The sequence below is a fragment of the Rosa rugosa genome, chromosome 3 (genome assembly GCF_958449725.1).
Source record: "Rosa rugosa chromosome 3, drRosRugo1.1, whole genome shotgun sequence".
Lineage (NCBI taxonomy): Eukaryota > Viridiplantae > Streptophyta > Magnoliopsida > Rosales > Rosaceae > Rosa > Rosa rugosa.
The window spans coordinates 26,035,651-26,055,722 of record NC_084822.1 but is presented as its reverse complement, the minus strand read 5'-3'; the positions used below and the strand labels follow the sequence as shown (position 1 = coordinate 26,055,722).

The 20,072-nt window shown below is 37.7% G+C and overlaps 1 protein-coding gene and 1 long non-coding RNA gene across 9 annotated transcripts; one reads left to right on the top strand and one right to left on the bottom strand.

Annotated features, from left to right (window-relative positions):
• Positions 1–1,512: 1,512 nt before the first annotated feature.
• LOC133738187 (alpha-galactosidase 1-like) lies at positions 1,513–5,025 on the top strand. Its single transcript, XM_062165649.1, has 15 exons — positions 1,513–1,777; positions 2,024–2,082; positions 2,256–2,312; positions 2,426–2,460; positions 2,539–2,642; positions 2,755–2,830; positions 2,920–2,978; positions 3,068–3,133; positions 3,231–3,314; positions 3,530–3,594; positions 3,697–3,779; positions 3,887–3,977; positions 4,074–4,123; positions 4,239–4,379; positions 4,517–5,025. Exons 1-15 carry the CDS (start codon positions 1,629–1,631, stop codon positions 4,607–4,609), a joined length of 1,212 nt encoding a protein of 403 aa, XP_062021633.1. The 5' UTR covers positions 1,513–1,628; the 3' UTR covers positions 4,610–5,025.
• A 4,354-nt stretch (positions 5,026–9,379) lies between these two features.
• LOC133741263 (uncharacterized) lies at positions 9,380–16,311 on the bottom strand. Of its 8 annotated transcripts, none has more exons than XR_009861760.1 (12): positions 14,736–15,639; positions 13,343–13,595; positions 12,836–12,942; positions 12,615–12,734; positions 12,444–12,509; positions 12,287–12,355; positions 11,875–12,005; positions 11,739–11,794; positions 11,571–11,659; positions 11,343–11,441; positions 11,146–11,226; positions 9,382–11,019 (listed from the first exon to the last, which is right to left on the bottom strand). It is a non-coding gene; the product is annotated as an uncharacterized LOC133741263 (long non-coding RNA). The 8 variants fall into 8 exon arrangements; XR_009861759.1 differs by having other exon boundaries at positions 12,615–12,744; positions 13,389–13,595; XR_009861757.1 differs by having other exon boundaries at positions 9,384–11,019; positions 12,615–12,744; positions 14,736–15,638.
• Between the last annotated feature and the right edge of the window lie 3,761 nt (positions 16,312–20,072).

Sequence of the window (20,072 nt, the reverse complement as noted above, 5' to 3'; positions counted from 1 at the left end):
TACTAATCATATTAAATAGTGACCTTAATATAGTCAAAAAGTAGGATATTTCATGATTTTTGAGATTAAGGATATTTTAGGTACTTTGGGTTGTGTATTTAGTAAAATATTAGAATGAGAAATTAAATGGATGGTGTATTAAGTATGGAGTGTGTATTAAGTAATTAGAGGTGTGTATTTTAAAACTTCTCTAAATATCTCAAAAAATAAAAAAATAACAGAGAATCTTTAATTGCTTATTCTATAAGTAATTTTAGGATAATGAAATCACACTCCACTTTTGAAATTCACACTTCTTCTTTCCTCTTTTATAATGAAATTCATACTCCCAAAACTTTATTTTTACAAAAGGACAAAATTTCCTGTTCGGTAACGTTTTCAAAAATGATTTTTCAAAAATAATTTTTAGAAACAAAAACGAAAGAAAGAGATTGTATTTTTCATATTTGAAAATGTGTTAGACAGTTTAGTGCAAAAAAATATTCTCCATATTTTCTAAACTGAGAGAATAAAAATGTGAAAACATCAAGTTGTTGGTTTCAGTTTCTTAGAGTAAAAGTTGAAAATAATTTCAATTTTTATTTTTCACGTTTTGAGAAATAGGTCACCGAATGCTTTTCACTCTATTATCATTTTCTAAAATGAAAATTTATGCATGAAAACTTTACCGAATGTGTAAGATACTACTAAAGAAACATGGAGTGTGGATTGTAAAATAGAGAGTGTGAATTTTACTCCCCTTTTAACCAGTTGTATTTTATGTAAATGCATGTGAGTCACATTTAATTTTACATTAAATTACCTAAGTTTGACACCGTGAGTGCCTTTGCTCAAAATCGTCTCAAAAGGAAAAAAAAAAAGCATTTGTGGCATAGAATGGTAGAAGAGTGTTACTTTTTTTATCCGAGCATAAATGGAAAAAAAATAAAAAATAAAAAGTGAAATTCACACTCTCAATTTTATAATTCACAATCTATAATTTTTTTTTTTTTTGACTTTGTCAAGGAGAACCCAAAGGCTTCCTAGGCCCAAGATAAACCCCTTCGGCGCATGTGAAATGCTCCAACTGTGCATTGCAGCACAGTGCCTCGCCACTTTGACAGCTTCGGGGTTCGAACCTAGGTTGGGGAGCACACCCAACTGGGCAAGAACCACTAGGCCACTTGCAGTGGTTCACAATCTATAATTTTTTTATTATCTCAAATTTTGTCTTTTGCGTCATTCTCAACTGTACACACAGTCTTCTTTTCTTTCTTTCCGTTTTTTTTTCTTTTTCTGTCAAAAACCAATTTTGGAGACTCAAAAAAAAAAAAAAAATCGTCCACTTTTCAAAAAAAAAAAAAAATCTTCTCAGTTGGAGTCCTACCTCCTCTGGATCAGTCTTTGATTAATTGGTCTTGAGATTAATAACCAAATTCATTAAACAATGAATCACGATTATGACGAGGGAGACAAAAAACGCTACTTTATTAAAATAAAGATAAACTGAGCTCAGAAAAATGCTTTTCGCATATATTATTACCGTTTTTTTACTCCACACCACATCAGAATAGGGTGGGTGGAGATTATAGAGGAGAGACTGATACTTTGACTACTGAGTAAGAAGAAGCAGCAGCAGCAGAGTGAAGATGAGGAAAAAGGTCGGTGGCAGTGCTGTGCCAACATCAATGATTGTAATGGCAGTGATGCTATGCTCACTCAAGTTAATGGGTGTTTCTGCTTCGCAACTCAGACGAAATCTGCTTGCCAATGGCCTTGGAGTGACTCCTCCAATGGGGTAAGCTAATATGAACTCCCATGAGGTTTTCTCTGTTATTCTTTTTTGGGAACAACTGAAATGAACTCCTTAAGTCTCTTGACTGCAAAAAAAAACACAAATGCCACAGGTGCCCACAAAGTTCATCACAACAGGAGCCTTGCATATTAAAACAAGAACTATCTTACAGATTCCAATGATGTGATCTCATCCTAGTATCAAACTATAGCAGCATACTGATTTAATCATTTTTACTTTTTTGCTTAGGTGGAATAGTTGGAATCACTTCAACTGCAAGATTGAGGAGAAAACCATTAAAGAAACTGGTAAAGTTGACCTTCTGCCTAAATCATTATTCATATACTAAAGTTGTATTCATGAAGCTATGGAAGGATAGTGATAAATGCATCTTTCTTTTTTTGTTGGACTGAAAGATGTTGATTTTTTTTTTTTTTACTCATACCGGTCACCGACAGGTTTTGTTTGTGTGGTTTGACAGCTGATGCTCTGGTATCCACTGGTCTCTCTAAACTTGGATATAACTATGTTAACATAGGTACACTGGCATCTTTTCTTCTTTCTTTTCCATAATTGTACATGTTTTTTCTTTTTGGCTACGCATTTTGTCACAAGTGGCTGATGAAAAACTTCATTTCCTCAAATCTAAAGATGATTGCTGGGCAGAAATAGCTCGCGATGTAAAGGTATAACATGTTTCCGTTTCAATGACAAACAAGTTCAGCTTTAGTAGAGATTTAATGAACGTAGGATTTCGTATTCAGGGTAGTCTAGTGGCCAAGAAATCGGCATTTCCATCAGGCATTAAAGCTCTTGCGGATTATGTCCACAGCAAGGGTCTTAAGCTAGGAATCTACTCAGATGCAGGGTAACATAGCAGTCGTACACCCCAGTAAACATATTTCCTGCACAGTTGTCGTTCAATTTTGATATATGCACGTAGTAAACAAACCACTTGGTGCATGCATTGTGCTTTGCAGGTATTTTACTTGCAGCAAAACTATGCCTGGTTCACTTGGTCATGAAGAACAAGATGCCAATACCTTTGCTGCTTGGGTACGATATGTGCTAGTAATTTTCCATTACCAGGATGCATAGCTAATGGCAGCTGACCATACAATCCTAAATGCTGTGCTTCTTTTCAGGGCATCGATTATTTGAAATATGATAACTGTTATAATGATGGCTCAAACCCAACTGTGAGGTAATACAAAATATCTATTATTCTGCATTTAGTTCGAATCACTTTTATATGCATATAGTTTCTATAAAGGTTCCGATATGTTCTTGTAGATACCCTGTAATGACCCGAGCTCTAATGAAAGCCGGCCGTCCCATATTCTTCTCTCTCTGCGAATGGTAATCTTAGTGTTCAACAATTAAGCAATTTCAATTTGTTACTAACAGTCTTAATTAATTGCTTTTATTTCACTTTATATTCTGTTTCATTTATCAGGGGAGATATGCACCCTGCTTTATGGGGTGCCAAGTTAGGAAATAGCTGGAGAACTACAAAAGACATTTCTGATACATGGGAAAGGTAAAGAGTCATGCTTCCCTTAACTCTGAAATGTCTTTCTGTTCATATTTTGGTTCTTTCTTTCTTGCCATTCTTTTCTTTCATTTTTTTTAATTTTTAATTTTTTGGAGTGGGGTTGAGGAATAAGTAAATCGGTCTTCTATTCAAGCTCCCCATTATGTAAATTGGTCATTTATTTACGGTGCCATTGTACTGTTCTTGCATTTTCCTTCCAGTATGGTCTCCAGAGCAGACATGAATGAATTTTATGCTGAATATGCCAGGCCTGGTGGTTGGAATGGTTAGTGTACCCATAATGCACTTGCTCACCCATACTATCTGTTTGAATATCTGTGAAGTTTTTCCAAGAGATTTCTTTTAATTTTCTTCTTAATCTAAACAGATCCCGACATGCTTGAAGTGGGAAATGGAGGAATGACAAAAGATGAATATGTAGTTCATTTTAGCATATGGGCAATCTCAAAGGTATCCAACTCATGAACATTTTCTTCTGCTACATGTTCTACAAAACGAGCATGTATGTTTGGCTCATCTCATTTGTCAAAAATTACTTATAAGCAGTACTACTGCAGGCTCCCCTTCTTCTTGGTTGTGATGTGAGGAATATGACAAAAGAGACTCTGGAGATCGTTGCAAATAAAGAGGTCATCTCTGTCAACCAAGGTAACTAAAACCTTTAATAGACTATTTTTCTTTCCAGGTGAGTGAAAGTGATTATACCGAACTGAGTTGCTAATTTGTGACGATTGGCCATAACAGATCCACTTGGTGTCCAAGCTAAAAAAGTTAGACTGGAAGGAGATCTTGAGGTACAATTGAAATGCCAGAAATTCTTCTTATATGTAGGCCAAGTGATACCGAGTAAGAGTTGTTTCAGTAGAGCGATACAAAGTAACTTCCATTGTTTCATTTGATTTTCACCAGATCTGGGCTGGGCCACTTTCAGGGTACAGAGTAGCTTTACTCCTTATCAACCAAGGCCCTTCGAACAATTCCATTACAGCTCAATGGGAAGATATAGGCATCCCCCCAAATACTGTTGTTGAAGCAAGAGACCTTTGGGAGGTATGTATGACTATATATCTGGTTAAGAAGGCATAACAGCATTCCTATTCAATCTCTTGTAGCAGCTATTGCTCTTATTTTGTGTTTTTATCAAGAAGTAATATTTTTTGAACTTATATATAGTCTGTTTAATGCAGCATAAGACACTCAAGACGCGATTCGTTGGAAACTTGACAGCCACCATGAACTCTCATGCATGTAAAATGTATGTGTTGAAGCCAGTCTCATGAGTACCATGAATGAATTCAGTAGGATATTCTGAATTTCAAAGCTCAAGATGCATGAGCTTCATCACTAAGCAATTAAATAATATTCTGTCTTCTCCTCATCTGTTTGACCATACGCTCGCTCGTTCCGGAACCATCCTTTCTTTCCGGCTCAAATAGTCACCTCGTCAAAAATAAGGACTAATTTTTGTGTGACGTGCATTTGCTCATCATTGCAACTCCTTTGTAGCCTGCAATCTTTCTCTATGAGCTTACTAAGGAGAAGACGAGCATCATGATTTTATGAACTTTATGTAATTTTATAACCCTCTACTTTAGAGGATCCATGTCCGAATCATAAAGTTTTAAATGGGAATGAACTAGAATCTAGATTTTCAACAAAAAAAATAAAGAAAACAAAATCTAGACTTTCTACTGTTTGTACCATTCTATCATATAATGAATTATGTTGCACATACTTTAATACATTAAACCACACTTAATAAGAGGCCATTTTTTTTTTCTTCAATCAAAGACTTTCTTTAACAAAAATGATAAAATCTTCATGTGGTACGATCATTAAATGCACTTTTTGGTACTTAGAAATTTTTAGAGAATCAAGTGGCACCTGTACTATTCCTCTGTTAGTCCCTTTAGTACTTGCATCAAGTATTCTGTTAAAAATGTCTCTGTGACAGCCATGTGGCATTCATGTGACAAAACCCCAAAAGACATTTTTATTTATTTCAAAGTATTAATAATTCTTTTTTCTTTATTCTATTTTTCTTTTTTTCAAATATGGATGTTTTTTAAAGGGACAATGATAAAAGAGGTCATTTTAAAGTACCTAATGATAATCCAGATACCACAAATGTCCCCATGATAATTAAGGTCACCTAATAACTACCTACCACTAGAGTTAAACTTAATTACAAAAACTGCCACTGGCAGTTCTCCCTCCCTCCCTCCCGTTAACTAAGCCATTCTGAAACCTTATCCGAATATCCCTATCTCTGGTAGCATGCCGATTTCTGGGACTTGATTCGGAGTTCCACGCGCCATCTTCGTCAACCGAGAGCCCATCGTCATCGACGAGGTCCGCACCGGAACTTCGCCCCGAGCAGCTCATTTCCGGCAAGGAGGACGCCGCTAACAACTTCGCCCGTGGCCATACACCACCGGCAAAGAGATCGTCGATCTCTGCTTGGATCGGATCCGGAAGCTCGACGACAACTGCACTGGGCTTCAGGGATTTCTGGTCTTCAATGTAGTCGGTGGTGATACCGGGTCGGGTCTCGAGTTGCTTCTGCTGGAGGCTGGAGCGTCTTTCTGTGGACTATGGGAAAACGTCCGAGCTCGGATTCACTGTGTATCCTTCTCCTCAGGTTTCTATGTTTGTTGTAGAACCCTGTAACAGTGTCCTCTCCACTCATTCTCTGCTTGAGCACACCGATGCGTCTGTTTTGCTCGATAATGAGGCCATCTACGACATCTGCCGCCGATCTCTGGACATTGAGCGTCCCACTTACACCAATCTCAATCGCCTCATCTGTCAGGTACTTTATCGAACACTTGTTATGCATAACTGATACTGATGTGATTTGAATATTGTGAGTTATTATATGATGGATTTGAATCTGGTTATTGAGGTATAGTGATCTGCCAATTATGAAGCCACGGTTTAACATGAATTCAATTAATGATGTTAGTGAGGTATGGTGATCTGCTAATTATGAAGCCACGATTAGTTTGTGTGGTTTAGAATTTAGTTTCAGCTGTGAATTACTGTGGTTAGTTTTGACAGAGTGGTATGCATTTTGAATGTGCAAAATGTTAACCAAGGAGGTAAAGGATCTTAACTTATCTGTGGTTGGTGGCTACTTGTTATGCAAATGAAGAGGAGGATGATTTCGGCAATGCAAAGCTGAAAGTGACACGGCAGCAGGCAGGGGAGGAATCAACCATGCATGTCCCTCGCAAGCGCGCTCAGGACTATGACCACGACTACTCTCTTACTGAGATCGACCCTGAGCTCCGCTACAGCTTCCACTGTAACTATCAAGTACTTCCTCTTTTAACTTTACCCCTCAATTTCTTTGGAATTACCAATTCAATGTATCTAGGCTTGTCTGTTTTGCTCGTTATAGAATACAAGAGTTGTAGTTGTAGAGGAAAAATGAAAATTCTCTCAGAGAGTTGTAATTAAATTTCACATGTTTGGTCCTTTGGTAGAACTTCCACCAAATTGGAAGGGTTAATTTCAGACCACAAGGCTGCTGGTGGATTATGCAGAAACAAGTGAATATCAGTGAAGATTTTACGCCAAAAATTGATTCTCTGCTTCACAGGAAGACTTGGCTATAGTTGGCTAATTTTTACTACTCCAAGGGACCAGGTTAGGACAAAGACACATTCAATGTCCACTAGTAGAATGTCTGTCTATATGGCCCTGTCTAGAATGAGATATCCTTTAGTGAACCCCATCCCATTTTACTGTGCCTTTGATATACTTGAGATATCTTTTTACTCTAGTCATGTTAGAGGCTTAGGAGAGTGCATAAATTGACAGCAATGATCTTTATGTTTGTGCAGGAATAGATAAAATTACATCTGAGGGATATGTGTTTTTATTATACACTGCTTTCATGTGTTTGTTTGTCAATTATTTTACAGAGATGGTATTGGATTGTCCGAGAACTGTATGCAATTTATAAATTTTCTGTTACACTTGATTATAACTTGCACCAAGCTTATAGTTTCATTTCTTTACAGTCTACATGTATAGATTTTCTGCATCAGTTGATATACTGATCAACTCTGTATCTGTCTTTATATATCGAAAGCTAACCTTTCAATCACACGTTGATAGGAACTATTATGGTTTTTAGATGGTTAATTGAATGATGCAATTCTGTATTTTATTTTTATAGAAGATCATTAACTTGTAGATGGTACAGTTCAGGTTTTAATTGATCTGTGTTGGGTTTTTGCAGGGGACGATTACAATATTAAAGTTTGGAACTACAAGATGCATAGATGTCTTTTTACTCTTCTCGGGCATCTAGATTATATTCATCCCGTGCAATCTCACTTTTTTTATGCTTGAAGCTTTGTTGAAAGATTTGTACAATGATGTAAGTTTTATAATGGTCTATGCTACATGTGCTCTATGCACTATAGTCATTCTCATTAAGGTTTATGAACCATTTGTTTGAAGGCAATGATTTCTTATTCTTGGTCCCCATACGAAGGATTTCTTGCCAAATCATTGTTAACCTCAAGTCACTGTCAGTGACTTGGCTACTGACAGTTACTTGGTTAGTAACATGGTCAGTTACTTAGTTAGTGACATGTGATTAACAGTGACTTGGCTATTAACTTGTGACTTGGCTACTGACAGTTACTTGGTTAGTGACATGGTCAGTTACTTAGTTAGTGACATGTGATTAACAGTGACTTGAGGTCAGCTCCTCAAGGGAAATCTGAATGAGGAGATATCCCCTCAAGACCAATATGAGTGAGGAGTAATCTCCTTAAGGAAAATCTGGATGATGAGATATCCCCTCAAGTAAAATTTGGGTGATAAGTAAAATAATTCCCTAAAGGCTAATCTGTGTGAGAAGAAATCCTCTCAAGGCTAATATGGGTGAGGAGTAATCTCCTCAAGGGAAATCTGGGTGAGGAGATATCCCCTTAAAGAAAATTTGGGTGAAGAGTAAAATAATTCCCTAAAGGCTAATCTGTGTGAGAATAAATCCTCTCAAAGCTAATATGGGTGAGGAGTAATCTCCTCAAGGGAAATCTAGGTGAGGAGATATCCTCTTAAAGAAAATTTGGGTGAGGAGTAAAGTAATTCCCTAAAGACGAATATGTGTGAGAAGAAATCCTCTCAAGGCTAATATGGGTGTGAGGAGAAATCTCCTCGAGAGGAATCTGGGTGAGGAGCAAGAATTGAACCAATTTACCTGTGGAAGTAATTTTGATCATGGTTAGTTACATGATCAGTTACATGTTCAGTTACATACATTGTAAGTTACATGGTCAGTTACCTGATCAATTACATGTTCAGTTACATGATCAGTTACATGATCAGTTACATGTTCAGTTACATGATCAGTTACATGTTCAGTTACATACATTGTAAGTTACATGGTCAGTTACATGATCAGTTACATAATTTGTGACATGAGGTTAACACACGTCACTGACCATGTCATTGTTATACACGTCACTAACCATGTCACTGTCAATTCCTGACCAAGTTACTGGCTATGCCACTGGCCAAGTTACTTGTCATGTCACTGACCGTGTCAGTAATCATGTAACTCTCAAAATCACTGTTACTTACCAAGTCACTGTTATATCCATGTCACATTAGTTATGTGACATTGTACGTCACTGACCATGTCACTGTTATACACATGTCACTGACCAATTAACTAGTCAGGCCAGGTACCTAGTTAGTTAAGTCACTGTTAACCTTAAGTCACTGGCTATACCACTGGCCGTGTCACAGTCGTGAACATGTCACTAATCATGTAACTGACATGTCACTGATCATGTAACTGTCAAAGTCACTGATGATCTTCTAAGAACCTTGTTGTATTGTATAACCATCAGACTATGAACCTCTTCTAAGAATTTCTCACCTAAAGTTGGACAAATACTGCAAGGCATATGTTCTAACAGCTGCATTACATTCATTATACGTCAAACAAAAAAGTATATAACCACCAACAAAATTATGGTGTTTTCTCTCTTTAGGGAAAAAAATACAAACAGTACCCAACCTAAGGCCCATTCCGAATTTCTATACCCAAATTTTCGAAACTATCACATTAGTACCTGGAGTCTCCAATCCTACCCAATTTTCGTATATGCTGTTTATGACGACGTTAACTGTTGTGACAGGTGGCATATTTTAAGGGATATTTTGGTCACTTCTTATCTTAATTCAGACTTTTTTTTAAAATTTTTTTTTCCTCTCTCTATTTTTAAGCCCGACAGCTTTTATTCTCCAAAAAAAAAAAGAATCGGCTTCTTCTCTATCTCTTCTTCTTCCCCAAATTCCCGATTAAGTCTCTGCCATCTGGGACGGACTTCTGATGATCTCCCTCCCCGTGTTTGGCGCCGTCAGCGAGAAATTCAAAACCCCAAAATCTGCTATTACCTTCTTTCGCCAAGAACACGTTCTTGAATCTGGGTTCTGGGTCGGGCTTTGTTTGCTTTACATTCTTGTCCCTAAACCTATCTAAGAAGATCTACGAGTTCAGATTCAAGCTCAAGGTTTAGACCGGAAGCAGATTCTGAGGTTATTGTGCATCTTTGTAAAATTCGGGTTTGGATTCTAGGATTTGGGTGATGGATTTTGAATTTTTGATTCATGAAATCTGGTTGATTTTTTTGTTGGTCAAAGAAATCTGGTAGACTGGTAGATCGGAGTCCTGCTCTTCTTCTCTTTAGACTTGTGGACATGCAATTGAATGTAATTTATGGATTGGATTGAGAGGCTAATGGGATTTTCCTCTAGTAACCCAGATTCTGACACCAAAAGAAACCACTTCAATTCCTTTCTAAGATGCAAGTTGCTATAGCCACAGATCCATTCATAATTCTCTCTGAGCCAGTTGGTTCACGATTAGCATCATCAACATAAATATGAAGTAATGAGTTCTCTTAGAAGCTGCTACTATAACATGAAGAACTCAAAGAGAGAACAAGAAGAACACATAACAGCAATAAAGGTCTCATTAGAGCCATTGCTTATTTCTTTGTTTCGTAATGTGAGAGAGAGAGAGATAGTAGTAATTCAAAAGCTGATGGGATATTGCTAGTTAATGTATGGATTCGATTGAGATTCAAGTAGCTTGGGATGAGGAGAATATGATGAGGAGCTTGAGTATTTTTAGACAACGATGGAGTTCATGCTCAGAGAGAGAGAGAGACGGAGAAAGCAAGGGGACTCGGGAACAGGGCTGGGTAAGTAAATGACACAAATATCCATCAAATACTCCATGTGGCATGCGGTTTAATGCCGTCATGGACGGCAGGTACGAATATTAAGTCGAGCTGGCTATTTTGGGTACTATTGTGATAGTTTCGAAAATTTGGGTATAGAAATTCGGAGTGGACTATAAGTTGGGTACTGTTTGTATTTTTTTCCCCTCTCTTTATTCCATTTATAAAAATGCACTTGAGATACAAAAGTATTAGTAATACAGCATCACTTTATTCCACCTCAGATATGACAGCTTCCACTGTAGACTTATGAGCTTTTGCCTTCTCAAAGTTAGTGGTTGCATCTTGCCTGCTTTTCACATCAACAGACTCTTTAGCTGAAGCATCTCCTTCCAAAGACTGAGTGTTTTTATTCTATCTGATTCTCCACATGACTTTTCCCAATCTACGAGTGATTTAAGCACATTCACAAGACACTGGCAAGGTTAAGGAAAAAGAGGTCATCCAGCAACCTGTGCTACCATCAATGAATGTATAGCAGCAAGAAAGCATATGATGAACTAGCCAAAACTGAGAAAGGAGTAAATCGTTAAACTAATTACCAGAAGAGATGAACCCTTTATTGAAGTAGTCTGGGACGCAACAGCCATATTGGATCTGCATTTTGCATCCCTTGAGATATTCTGGATAGAGTTGTAACCAAATGAAGAGTCAGAATACCTTGCAGTATTAGATGTACAAGAATACCATATTTGGAAAGTATGAAGTACATCATTGGGAAACAGTAAGTAAATTATACCATCCGCTCAAACAAGTTCGGTGCCTCAAGATCACACAGTCATAGTTCACAAATATTTCAACAAGCATATGAAGATCCTTGCAAACCTTTTCAACCATCCTGCAAGCCCGCACCTCATTAGACGACCAGAAAAAGAAATTCAAAATCATAGTGATCACATTAGCCATGTGAAAACTGAGAGTAACATGTTCAAGATACTAGCAATGTGATAACCAGAAAAGGCAATACCTAAGGACACTCATTTTTTGGTTCATGGGTAAATCCAAGCCATCCAGGGACCGAAGAACTATCAAAGGAAAGAAGATGCATATTTCACCCTGAATAAAAATTGTTGGCGTAAAGAACATAATATGTCAAGGTAATTTCTGTAACTATTTGTGTAGATCATAGACGCACCTTGAGACTTTCTCTAAACCGCAACAAAAGCACTAAAAAAAAATTCCAGTTGCATACTGCAGGAAGGAAACTAATGATCAGAAGCAAAAATCTCATAGAATATTCTACCTAAATCCGATGAAGAATATATGTAAACCTGTAATATGATAGGGGACGGCGAAACTGAAGCTAGCAACAAAGCATATGATAGATTGATAGGTATGCTTTCAGTGAATCAATAAAATGGAAGTTCCTAGTAAATGGATGACCAACTCCTTCCAACAAACCCTGAAAGACCAAGTAATAAATCATATTATTCAAAAAACACTGAAAATAAGTAAAAGGAAAGCTCCTTATATAAGTCAATGAATAGGAAGTCATCTTCATGGATTATACATATCTTCCTTTCTCCATCCATAGTCTTAGAAAGAGGAAGCTCATACTTAATAAGTTCAAGAAATTACTTTTAAATAAAACTTTCAAGTTATTTAACAGTATTAGCTGTTTTGTATGTAAGCATCTATCCATAAAAGCATGCACTTAAAATCACAAATAATCTTTAATATAACCTGCAGAAGCTCAAGAGATAAAATCCTCGTCTTCAAAGTGACTTCATTGTTATCTTCCTTCATGCCCATCTGCAGACCAAGTTTCGAAATTCATATAGGAGGCTTCAAGTTGCTTAAATAACTCAACAATTAGAAGACAGTGTACAAAAACACACACCACAGGGTTCGGAAAACCAGTAAAGCATCACGTTGAACTATGGTCACACTCTCCAGGTCAGTCCCTCTTTTAAAATAGCGCATCAGTTAGAAGCTTTACAAATAAATGTGAAAGACTGGGTTTGTTAGGAATGCAAAAGAGAGATCTCAACGTATAATATCATATCCAAACCTGGTTATCTTTTTGCCATCTTCATGATGCACAGCTTTGTGATTGGCTCCCACATTCATGGCCATTGAGCATTTGTTTGAACTTTATTCCTTCCAAAAATATATGGCTCCTACATTATGTCTACAATAGCCTAGGGTTTACAAACACTTCACATTAAGTTCCTGAACTACATACATAAACTGACAGGCATTAATAATCGGCACGCAAACACAAACACAAACCTCATAAGCATTCATGAAAGTTTCTATAGACTGAAGTAAGCTATGTATCCCTTCAGCTCTTTTTGCTTGTTCTCCAGCATAGTATTATCATTCTGAAGGTAACTAACCTTCACCAAACCAAAACAAACACAATCAGAAATTGAAAAACAGAGTCAATCTACAATCGCGGTCACTACTATTTCTCACAAGCATCTCATCAAACACTTTATCTGCACAAAAATCTATGCCTAATTAATTCGGCCTGAAATTCCTGCAACCTCCGGCCATATTCTTCATCGGATTGCTTCATCGAAGTGTTCATGATTCAAACTCAAACCAAAGAAAGTCGCGTGATGCTAAATCATCTAGACAAATTCTTCCAGATCAAACATGTTGCTTCATTTTCCTCTTTCACAGTTTCACAGAGAAGTTACCAATAATCATACAAAACACAAAGGAACAGCGAGAATAGTAAAAACAAAAATGAAAATTTCCAATGCGATTGAAGAAAGGATAAGAATCACTCACAAATTACCGATAATGCAAAAACCAAAGCTCTGAATTTTCAGCTCACCGCTCGATCATCTACCACAACTTGCACACCATCGAGGTCAAGTTTTGGTCGCCGTCCGACTGCAGGAACGAGAACACGTGCTCCAGCACCTCCTCATGGGAACGACCGCATGCTCCATTTTCAACATTTTCCAAGCTCGAAATCGATTTCAAATCCAAACAACGTCGTCCTGCTCCTGGTACGCTAAAAGTAAGCGCGCAATTAACCCTGCAAAATGTAGTTGTTAGTATAGAATAAATAGGGATCGTTCAAAGTATCAAATTCGATTCAACCCTACAATTGTTCTTCAATGTCATGAGAACGAAGTTGATCATGTAAAACATTTGAAGCAAATGATTTCCCATATTTTACTTTCCTTACTAATTAACCTAAGTGAAAGCACCTAGATCAATCCTATCAAACATGCAATCAAAGTCTAGAAAGCTAGCTAATCAAAATATGTTCAACGCAATACACATAGAGAAAGGTTATCAACTTAAGTGCACAACTTAGTATGAAAAAGTTCATCTAATTGCAATCCTTTTCAATTAAATTCGACTTTTGTCCAAAGCCTTTACTACTTTTGATTCAAGTTCACAAAACTATTAGGTGAATCATAAACTTAAATCTAGCATCAATTACATGCATATATCCTAAGTTGGCCACCAAAGAACATAAACATATAAAAGTTTTCTGTAAAGCAAATTTAATTGAACAATCTCACAAAAGCAACTTAGAATCACAATTATAGGAATCGAAAATTCATTCAATCATAAGAATTCGGATTTAAACTTTGTTCAAATATTATTGTCAACTAGAAACAATTCCACGAAAATGTTGAAACCGAAAATAAATAAATTCAAAAGCCCAAAAAGAAAAAAAAAAACATTTTCGGTGAAGGAGAAAGTGTGAAAGTGGCACGCTTCTTCCAGAGGTCTATCTGCTGTTGGGTTTCTTCATAAAGCGAGTTATAGTTTTGCTTTGATTATCAGAAGACTAAAAGCAAAAGGTACGGAGGAGTGTAGGACTATGTGTTCAAAGTCCAAACAAAGTATATAATTGAAGGAAAGTATGATTCCATCAAGTTTATCTTCAAAAACACTCCTAGACTCCACATAATAAAGAAATCAAGTAGAAGACAAATACAAGCTGGCGTGGTCTTTGCAGAGAGGATGATTCCCATTCAAACTAAAACTGGTGAGATCCATTCAATCTCGACTACCCAAGCATGCTGAATATAAAAAGGCCCTCGTAGCCAAAGAAGAAGGAGGAGCATAGCTGCGTGAGGAGGACTGTGAAGAAGCAGAGGACAGCAGCCGAGGAGAGGAAGAAAGAAAAGAAGAGGGTGAGACTTTCACCAATCTGTACCTTTCCTTTGCTCAAATGATGCAGGCCTCCATCGCCTCCAGCGATACCGTAGGGTATCATATCATATATGCTCCGACACGGCGTGCCTTAGGGTGCCGTATCTCCGACACGGCGTGCCTTAGGGTGCCGATATTGTCGTCGAGTTCCTGCACGGCGTGCCTTAGGGTGCCGTATCATCTTCAAGCTCCGACACGGCGTGCCTTAGGGTGCCGATGTTGTCGTCGAGCTCCTGCACGGCGTGCCTTAGGGTGCCGTATCATCGTCGAGCTCCAGCGACGCCTTCGGGCACCATTTTTGCCCTCAAATTCCGGGTGACTACTGTTGGTTCATAAAATCCTAGCAGCAGGGGCTTTGCTCTCAAGTTCCAGCAGTGACACAAAGCTTTGACCGAAGCCTGCAACAAATCTGCAAGCAGGAATGTCAAAAAAAAAACAGAGATGAACTCATCACCTCCATCCTCACTGACAGCGAAAAAAAGCAAGCAAAAAGCTTCCCTGTCAGATTATCCTAACAAAAACATCCAAGCAAGGAGAGTCCTTGAAACTTTGGCTCTTCTGTTCTTAAAATCAAAACGAGCTTGGTGGGATTTCTCTCAAAGTAAAAGTCAAAGAAGGATGGGAAAACAAATGACTAAGAGAGCTGATCTTGCACTTTGGGGGTCACTTCTGCATGTGGCCGAATTCTTCTTCAGTAAGATGACAAAAGCACCTCTTGGAGAGTCACTTAATTAAGTTACATGATCAAGTCTTCTTCAACAGACCAAGACAAAACCAAAATATACATAAAATAAAGCTAGCATGTTAAAGAAGATAATAAAAAAAAGACTTGGCGGTGGTCTTTTAGCCAAGTTTGAAAATTCAATGAAAGCTTGGCGGTGGCATGCTTTCTAATCAAAATTGAAATAAGACAAAGCTCACGAAGACTACCTCTGCCAGAATTTAGCAAGGAGATTGCTGCATAATTCGTCTTCGACCTTTCATCAAACATTTGGTTGACATCATGTCGCTGCTCTACAAATGAAACAATAAGAAACAGCGATCCCCGACCATGATTCCAACATCGCATGCTTTCTTCTTTTGGATGACGGTGTTCCAATTTACTGCTGTGAGATGCCACCACTTCGGCCTCACAAATGTACCGCTGGCCTGAGAAAACTCAGATAACAAAATAAGAGGTTGTCTTCTTTCGCCAAGAATAAAGACCCAGCCCCATCTCCCATTGGCTTTGTGGAAGCTCTTATGTACCCATCTCCAATCTCCAATTCAGTTTCAGTCAAGGTGGATTCCAGTTTGGTTCTGGACTTTGTCCAAGACAGTAGAAGAAAGAAACGGAAGAAGTGAAAAGGAAAAGAAGAATACAGAAGTGGAAGAACAAAATAGAAGTGGAACAGAGGAAATAGTAGCTGGGCCTCTGAATCAATTCGAGCCTCTAAAAGGGTCTCGATGGATGGTAGACCAAGGAAAATGACTCACAAGCAAAGCCCATCTTAAATTAGGGCCCATTTGAAGAGTTCGGCAAGGCTCAACACAACGGGTGTCCAAATCAAAAATACCTGGACATTGGTTTCGTAAAAAAAATACTTCGGAACCTAAAAATATCATTTTGGTACAAAACCAAGAAAAATCCCAAATATACACCATATGAACTACAATGGTTTGATCCCTTCACAGGGTATGTAGGCAATCTAGCGACCCACTAGATGCAACCACAAATTCAAATCGAATCCTTGACTCCACCAGTCAAATTCAGCCAATTCGAATCTCTGACTCCATCAGTCAAATTCACCCAAACACCAGAAAAATCAAATCATTCCAAAATTACCCAAAAGCAAAATCAAGGGCTCTAAACCCTCACAAACATCTCAAACACAAATCCAAAAATAAATGAGTCATCTACCCATTTAAATCCCAAATACTGGAACTACATGTGGTTTGATCCCGCAAGGGTATGTAGGCAATCTGGAATCAAATAATCTAGATGCAACCGCATCCTAAACACTATTCCTATTTCAAAAATCCAAGCCTTCCAATGGGTCATTCACTAATTGGAACTCTTGAACTACGAGTGGCTTGATCCCTTCCTGGGTACGTAGGCAACCCATTCCAAAATTCAGGTGCAGCCGCAAAAACAAACAACCACACACTGATTTCTTTATAAATGGAATCAAAGGGTGTTTCCCTTGTAACAAGGGATTGTAATTAAGAGACACATTCTGTCTTGAATGGGTCGAACCCGAAATAATTAAAACTCTATTCTGTTAATGAATACGAGTGAAATTACGTTGGGTGACATTTTACACGTTGTGCAATTTTTAACCTAACAGAAAATCAAACAAGGTTACAAAGAAAGAGGTTGAATTACACCGTGAGATAGAGATGGGGATGGATGCTTGGCGTTTGGATTCTTGAATCTTGGAAGCAAGTCTTCAAGGTGGAGGATGGATGATGATGCTCACGGCTCCTTCTTCTTCTTCTTCCTTGCTTGAAAACCGTGGATTGCACTAGAGGATGGAGAGAGAGGTTTGACGTTTGAGAGAATTTTCTGAATTATGAGGTCTGTAAAACGTCAAAATATGGGGAGTATATATAGGGGACGTTGGACTTGGCCTCCAAGCTTCATGAATCTTCTATTATTTTCCCAAGGAATTATTTAATAATTCCACATAGCTTCGACCAATCCCGTAGTGCCATGTAATCTTTGTTGTGTCACCCAACCAATCAAAAGCCTTCAAAATAAGTCCCTAATATATTGTTGCCGAAATATATATGGATTTAATCTGATTTTCTTCTTCATTTTCGGCCAAATATCAAGGAATCAACCTAGACAATGAATTTGGACACATTTTGAACCTTTTCTTCCTTAAATCTCTCCATGGACTACCTTTAACGTCTCCCCTTGATTTTCTCTTGATTTTCATGACAAAATGCAGATTTTATTCCTCCAAAAATATTTCTTTTCCCTTAAAACTCTCCCTTGATTTCCTCCAATCGAAATCTTCAAATATATTTCTGATTTTCACGTTGGCTCCTTCTTTCTCTCTTGGCATTTCACGGCAAACACATATAAATCTTCCCTTATGCGTCACAAACCCTAATTCCATGGGCTTTTATCCATTTTGCCGAAAATCCAAATTAACCTTGAAGGTTCTTGGGCCTCCATGTGTCATCTTTGATCCATATAGTCTCCTAGGGCCTCCAGGAATCTTCCTCCAACGTCAACTTCCTTTATTTTTCCACTCATGCTTCCTTGTTTGCTCAGGAGTCTTGCTGTGACAAAGTTGCCTTTTCTGGACAGGGTTTCCTGGTTGAAACACGATTTCCTGGTTGGACCAGGAAAACTTCATTTCTTCGTTTCAGCTCATTTATGCAGTCCTTGAGCTCCCCCATACTTCTCCAGCTTTTCTTTCCCTTTTTGAGCTTATTTCAGCTTGTTTGCTCCAAGGACCTGAAAATAGAAACTATTACTAAATATGGAAACTTTCTAAAAATAGTAACTTTCCTAAACAAGAAAGATTTATTTAAGGAAATAACTAAGTAAATATGAGGAAATAACACTTAAAACGTCGCATTAAAATGCTCCTATCAGCTCCGGATGCGAAGCGAGGGCAGAGAAACAGAGAAGAAGAAGAAGCACGCCATTGGAGAGAGAGAGAGACAGAGAGAGTTGGGATAAAAAAAAGCTCCGATCAAAATCGGATCAAGGTTTTAGGTTTTGATCAGATAATCGTCTTCTATCTTTTGGATTTCTAATCGGAGCTCTATTTGGGATTTCTGATCAAAACGAAGAAGATTTGAGCTTTGAGATTCTTCAAGATAAAGTGATCTTTTTATCATTTCACACTCTAATATGACCTTTTCCATCATTTCCCTTTTTTTAAAACCGCACATTGTTTTTCAACTCGCACACTATATTTTCAAAATCTCGTCTACTTCTGGAAATCACATTAATTTTTTTTTTCTCAAAAATCTCTATTCTAGAACCTCCCACCAACCCCCACTCCGTCTATAAAATGAACGTAGACTGATGGGTCGGTACGTACATCCATAACCCATATCATATCTCTTTCTTCTAGTACAATTCCGGCAAATTAAGGTCTAGAGAAACACCAATACGAAGAGGATTATTGCTAGTGGAGAGTTTAGTTATTGTTCTCGTAGAATCAATGATTTACCAGAGGTATATATATCTACCTCTTTACCTCTTGTATGGGTTCTCTCATGTTTATGACTTTTTGTTGCTTTTCATAAACCCATAACATCTTAATGCATGTTCTTTCGAAAGATTTGAGAATTTTCATATTGATTTTTAAATTTTTGTTTGTTGTATATTTTTCTTTTCATTTCTATACTTTTTATTTGTAAACTACCGACTAGAAAAAGAAAAAGAAAATTTCTTAAGAACAGGTCTTTATTTAGTTTATGTTCAAGTAAATCTAGAATATGTGTCTAGCCCAAACTTTAGGTTACTTGACCTAGTGGTAATAGGGTTTTAATTAGAGATAATCTCAGAGAATCTTATAGATATCCATTCAATGTATGATTATCTTTCCTTGTAAAATTCAGACTTTATGCATTGTAATCCTCTATATAAAGAGGCCCCTATTATCAATGAAAGTACACAGCAATTCTCTCCCAATTTCAGTTTTCCTTAAACATGTTATCAGCACGAAGCCCTAACCCTGAAACCCTAAATTCGTAGCCTTCAAACTCTAGCCACCACCGCCATATATACTGAAGCCCTCAATCCCAGGATTCCAGAACTGGCGGCGGAACCACCGAAACCCGCCACCAGAAGTATCGAACAAGCCCTCCAAGAAGAGAAAAAGGGATCCTTGCCCGGTTCATAAGTTTTCAGACCGTCTTTCATCGTTAAACTTGGGAACCATCTCAACCCAGACACCAGGCTCCAGGAACAGGAACCACCTCCCAGGAAACCGGCCAAAAAGTGACCGGACCGGTAGCAAATCTGCAAGAAAAAAAAAACCAGAAAGAGAAAGAAAAAGAAGAAGATGATAGGAGCATTTTAATGCGACGTTTTAACTGTTATTTTCTCATATTTGTTTAGTTATTTCCTTAAATGAATCTTTCTTGTTTAGGAAAGTTACTATTTTTAGAAAGTTTCCATTTTTAGTAATAGTTTCTATTTTCAGGTCCTTGGAGCAAACAAGCTGAAATAAGCTCAAAAGGGAAAGAAGAGTTGGAGAACTTTGGAGGGAGCTCAAGGACTGCATAAATGAGCTGAAACGAAGAAATGAAGTTTTCCTGGTCCAACCAGGAAATCTTGTTTCAACCAGGAAACCTTGTCCAGAAAAGGAAACTTTGTCACAACAAGACCCTC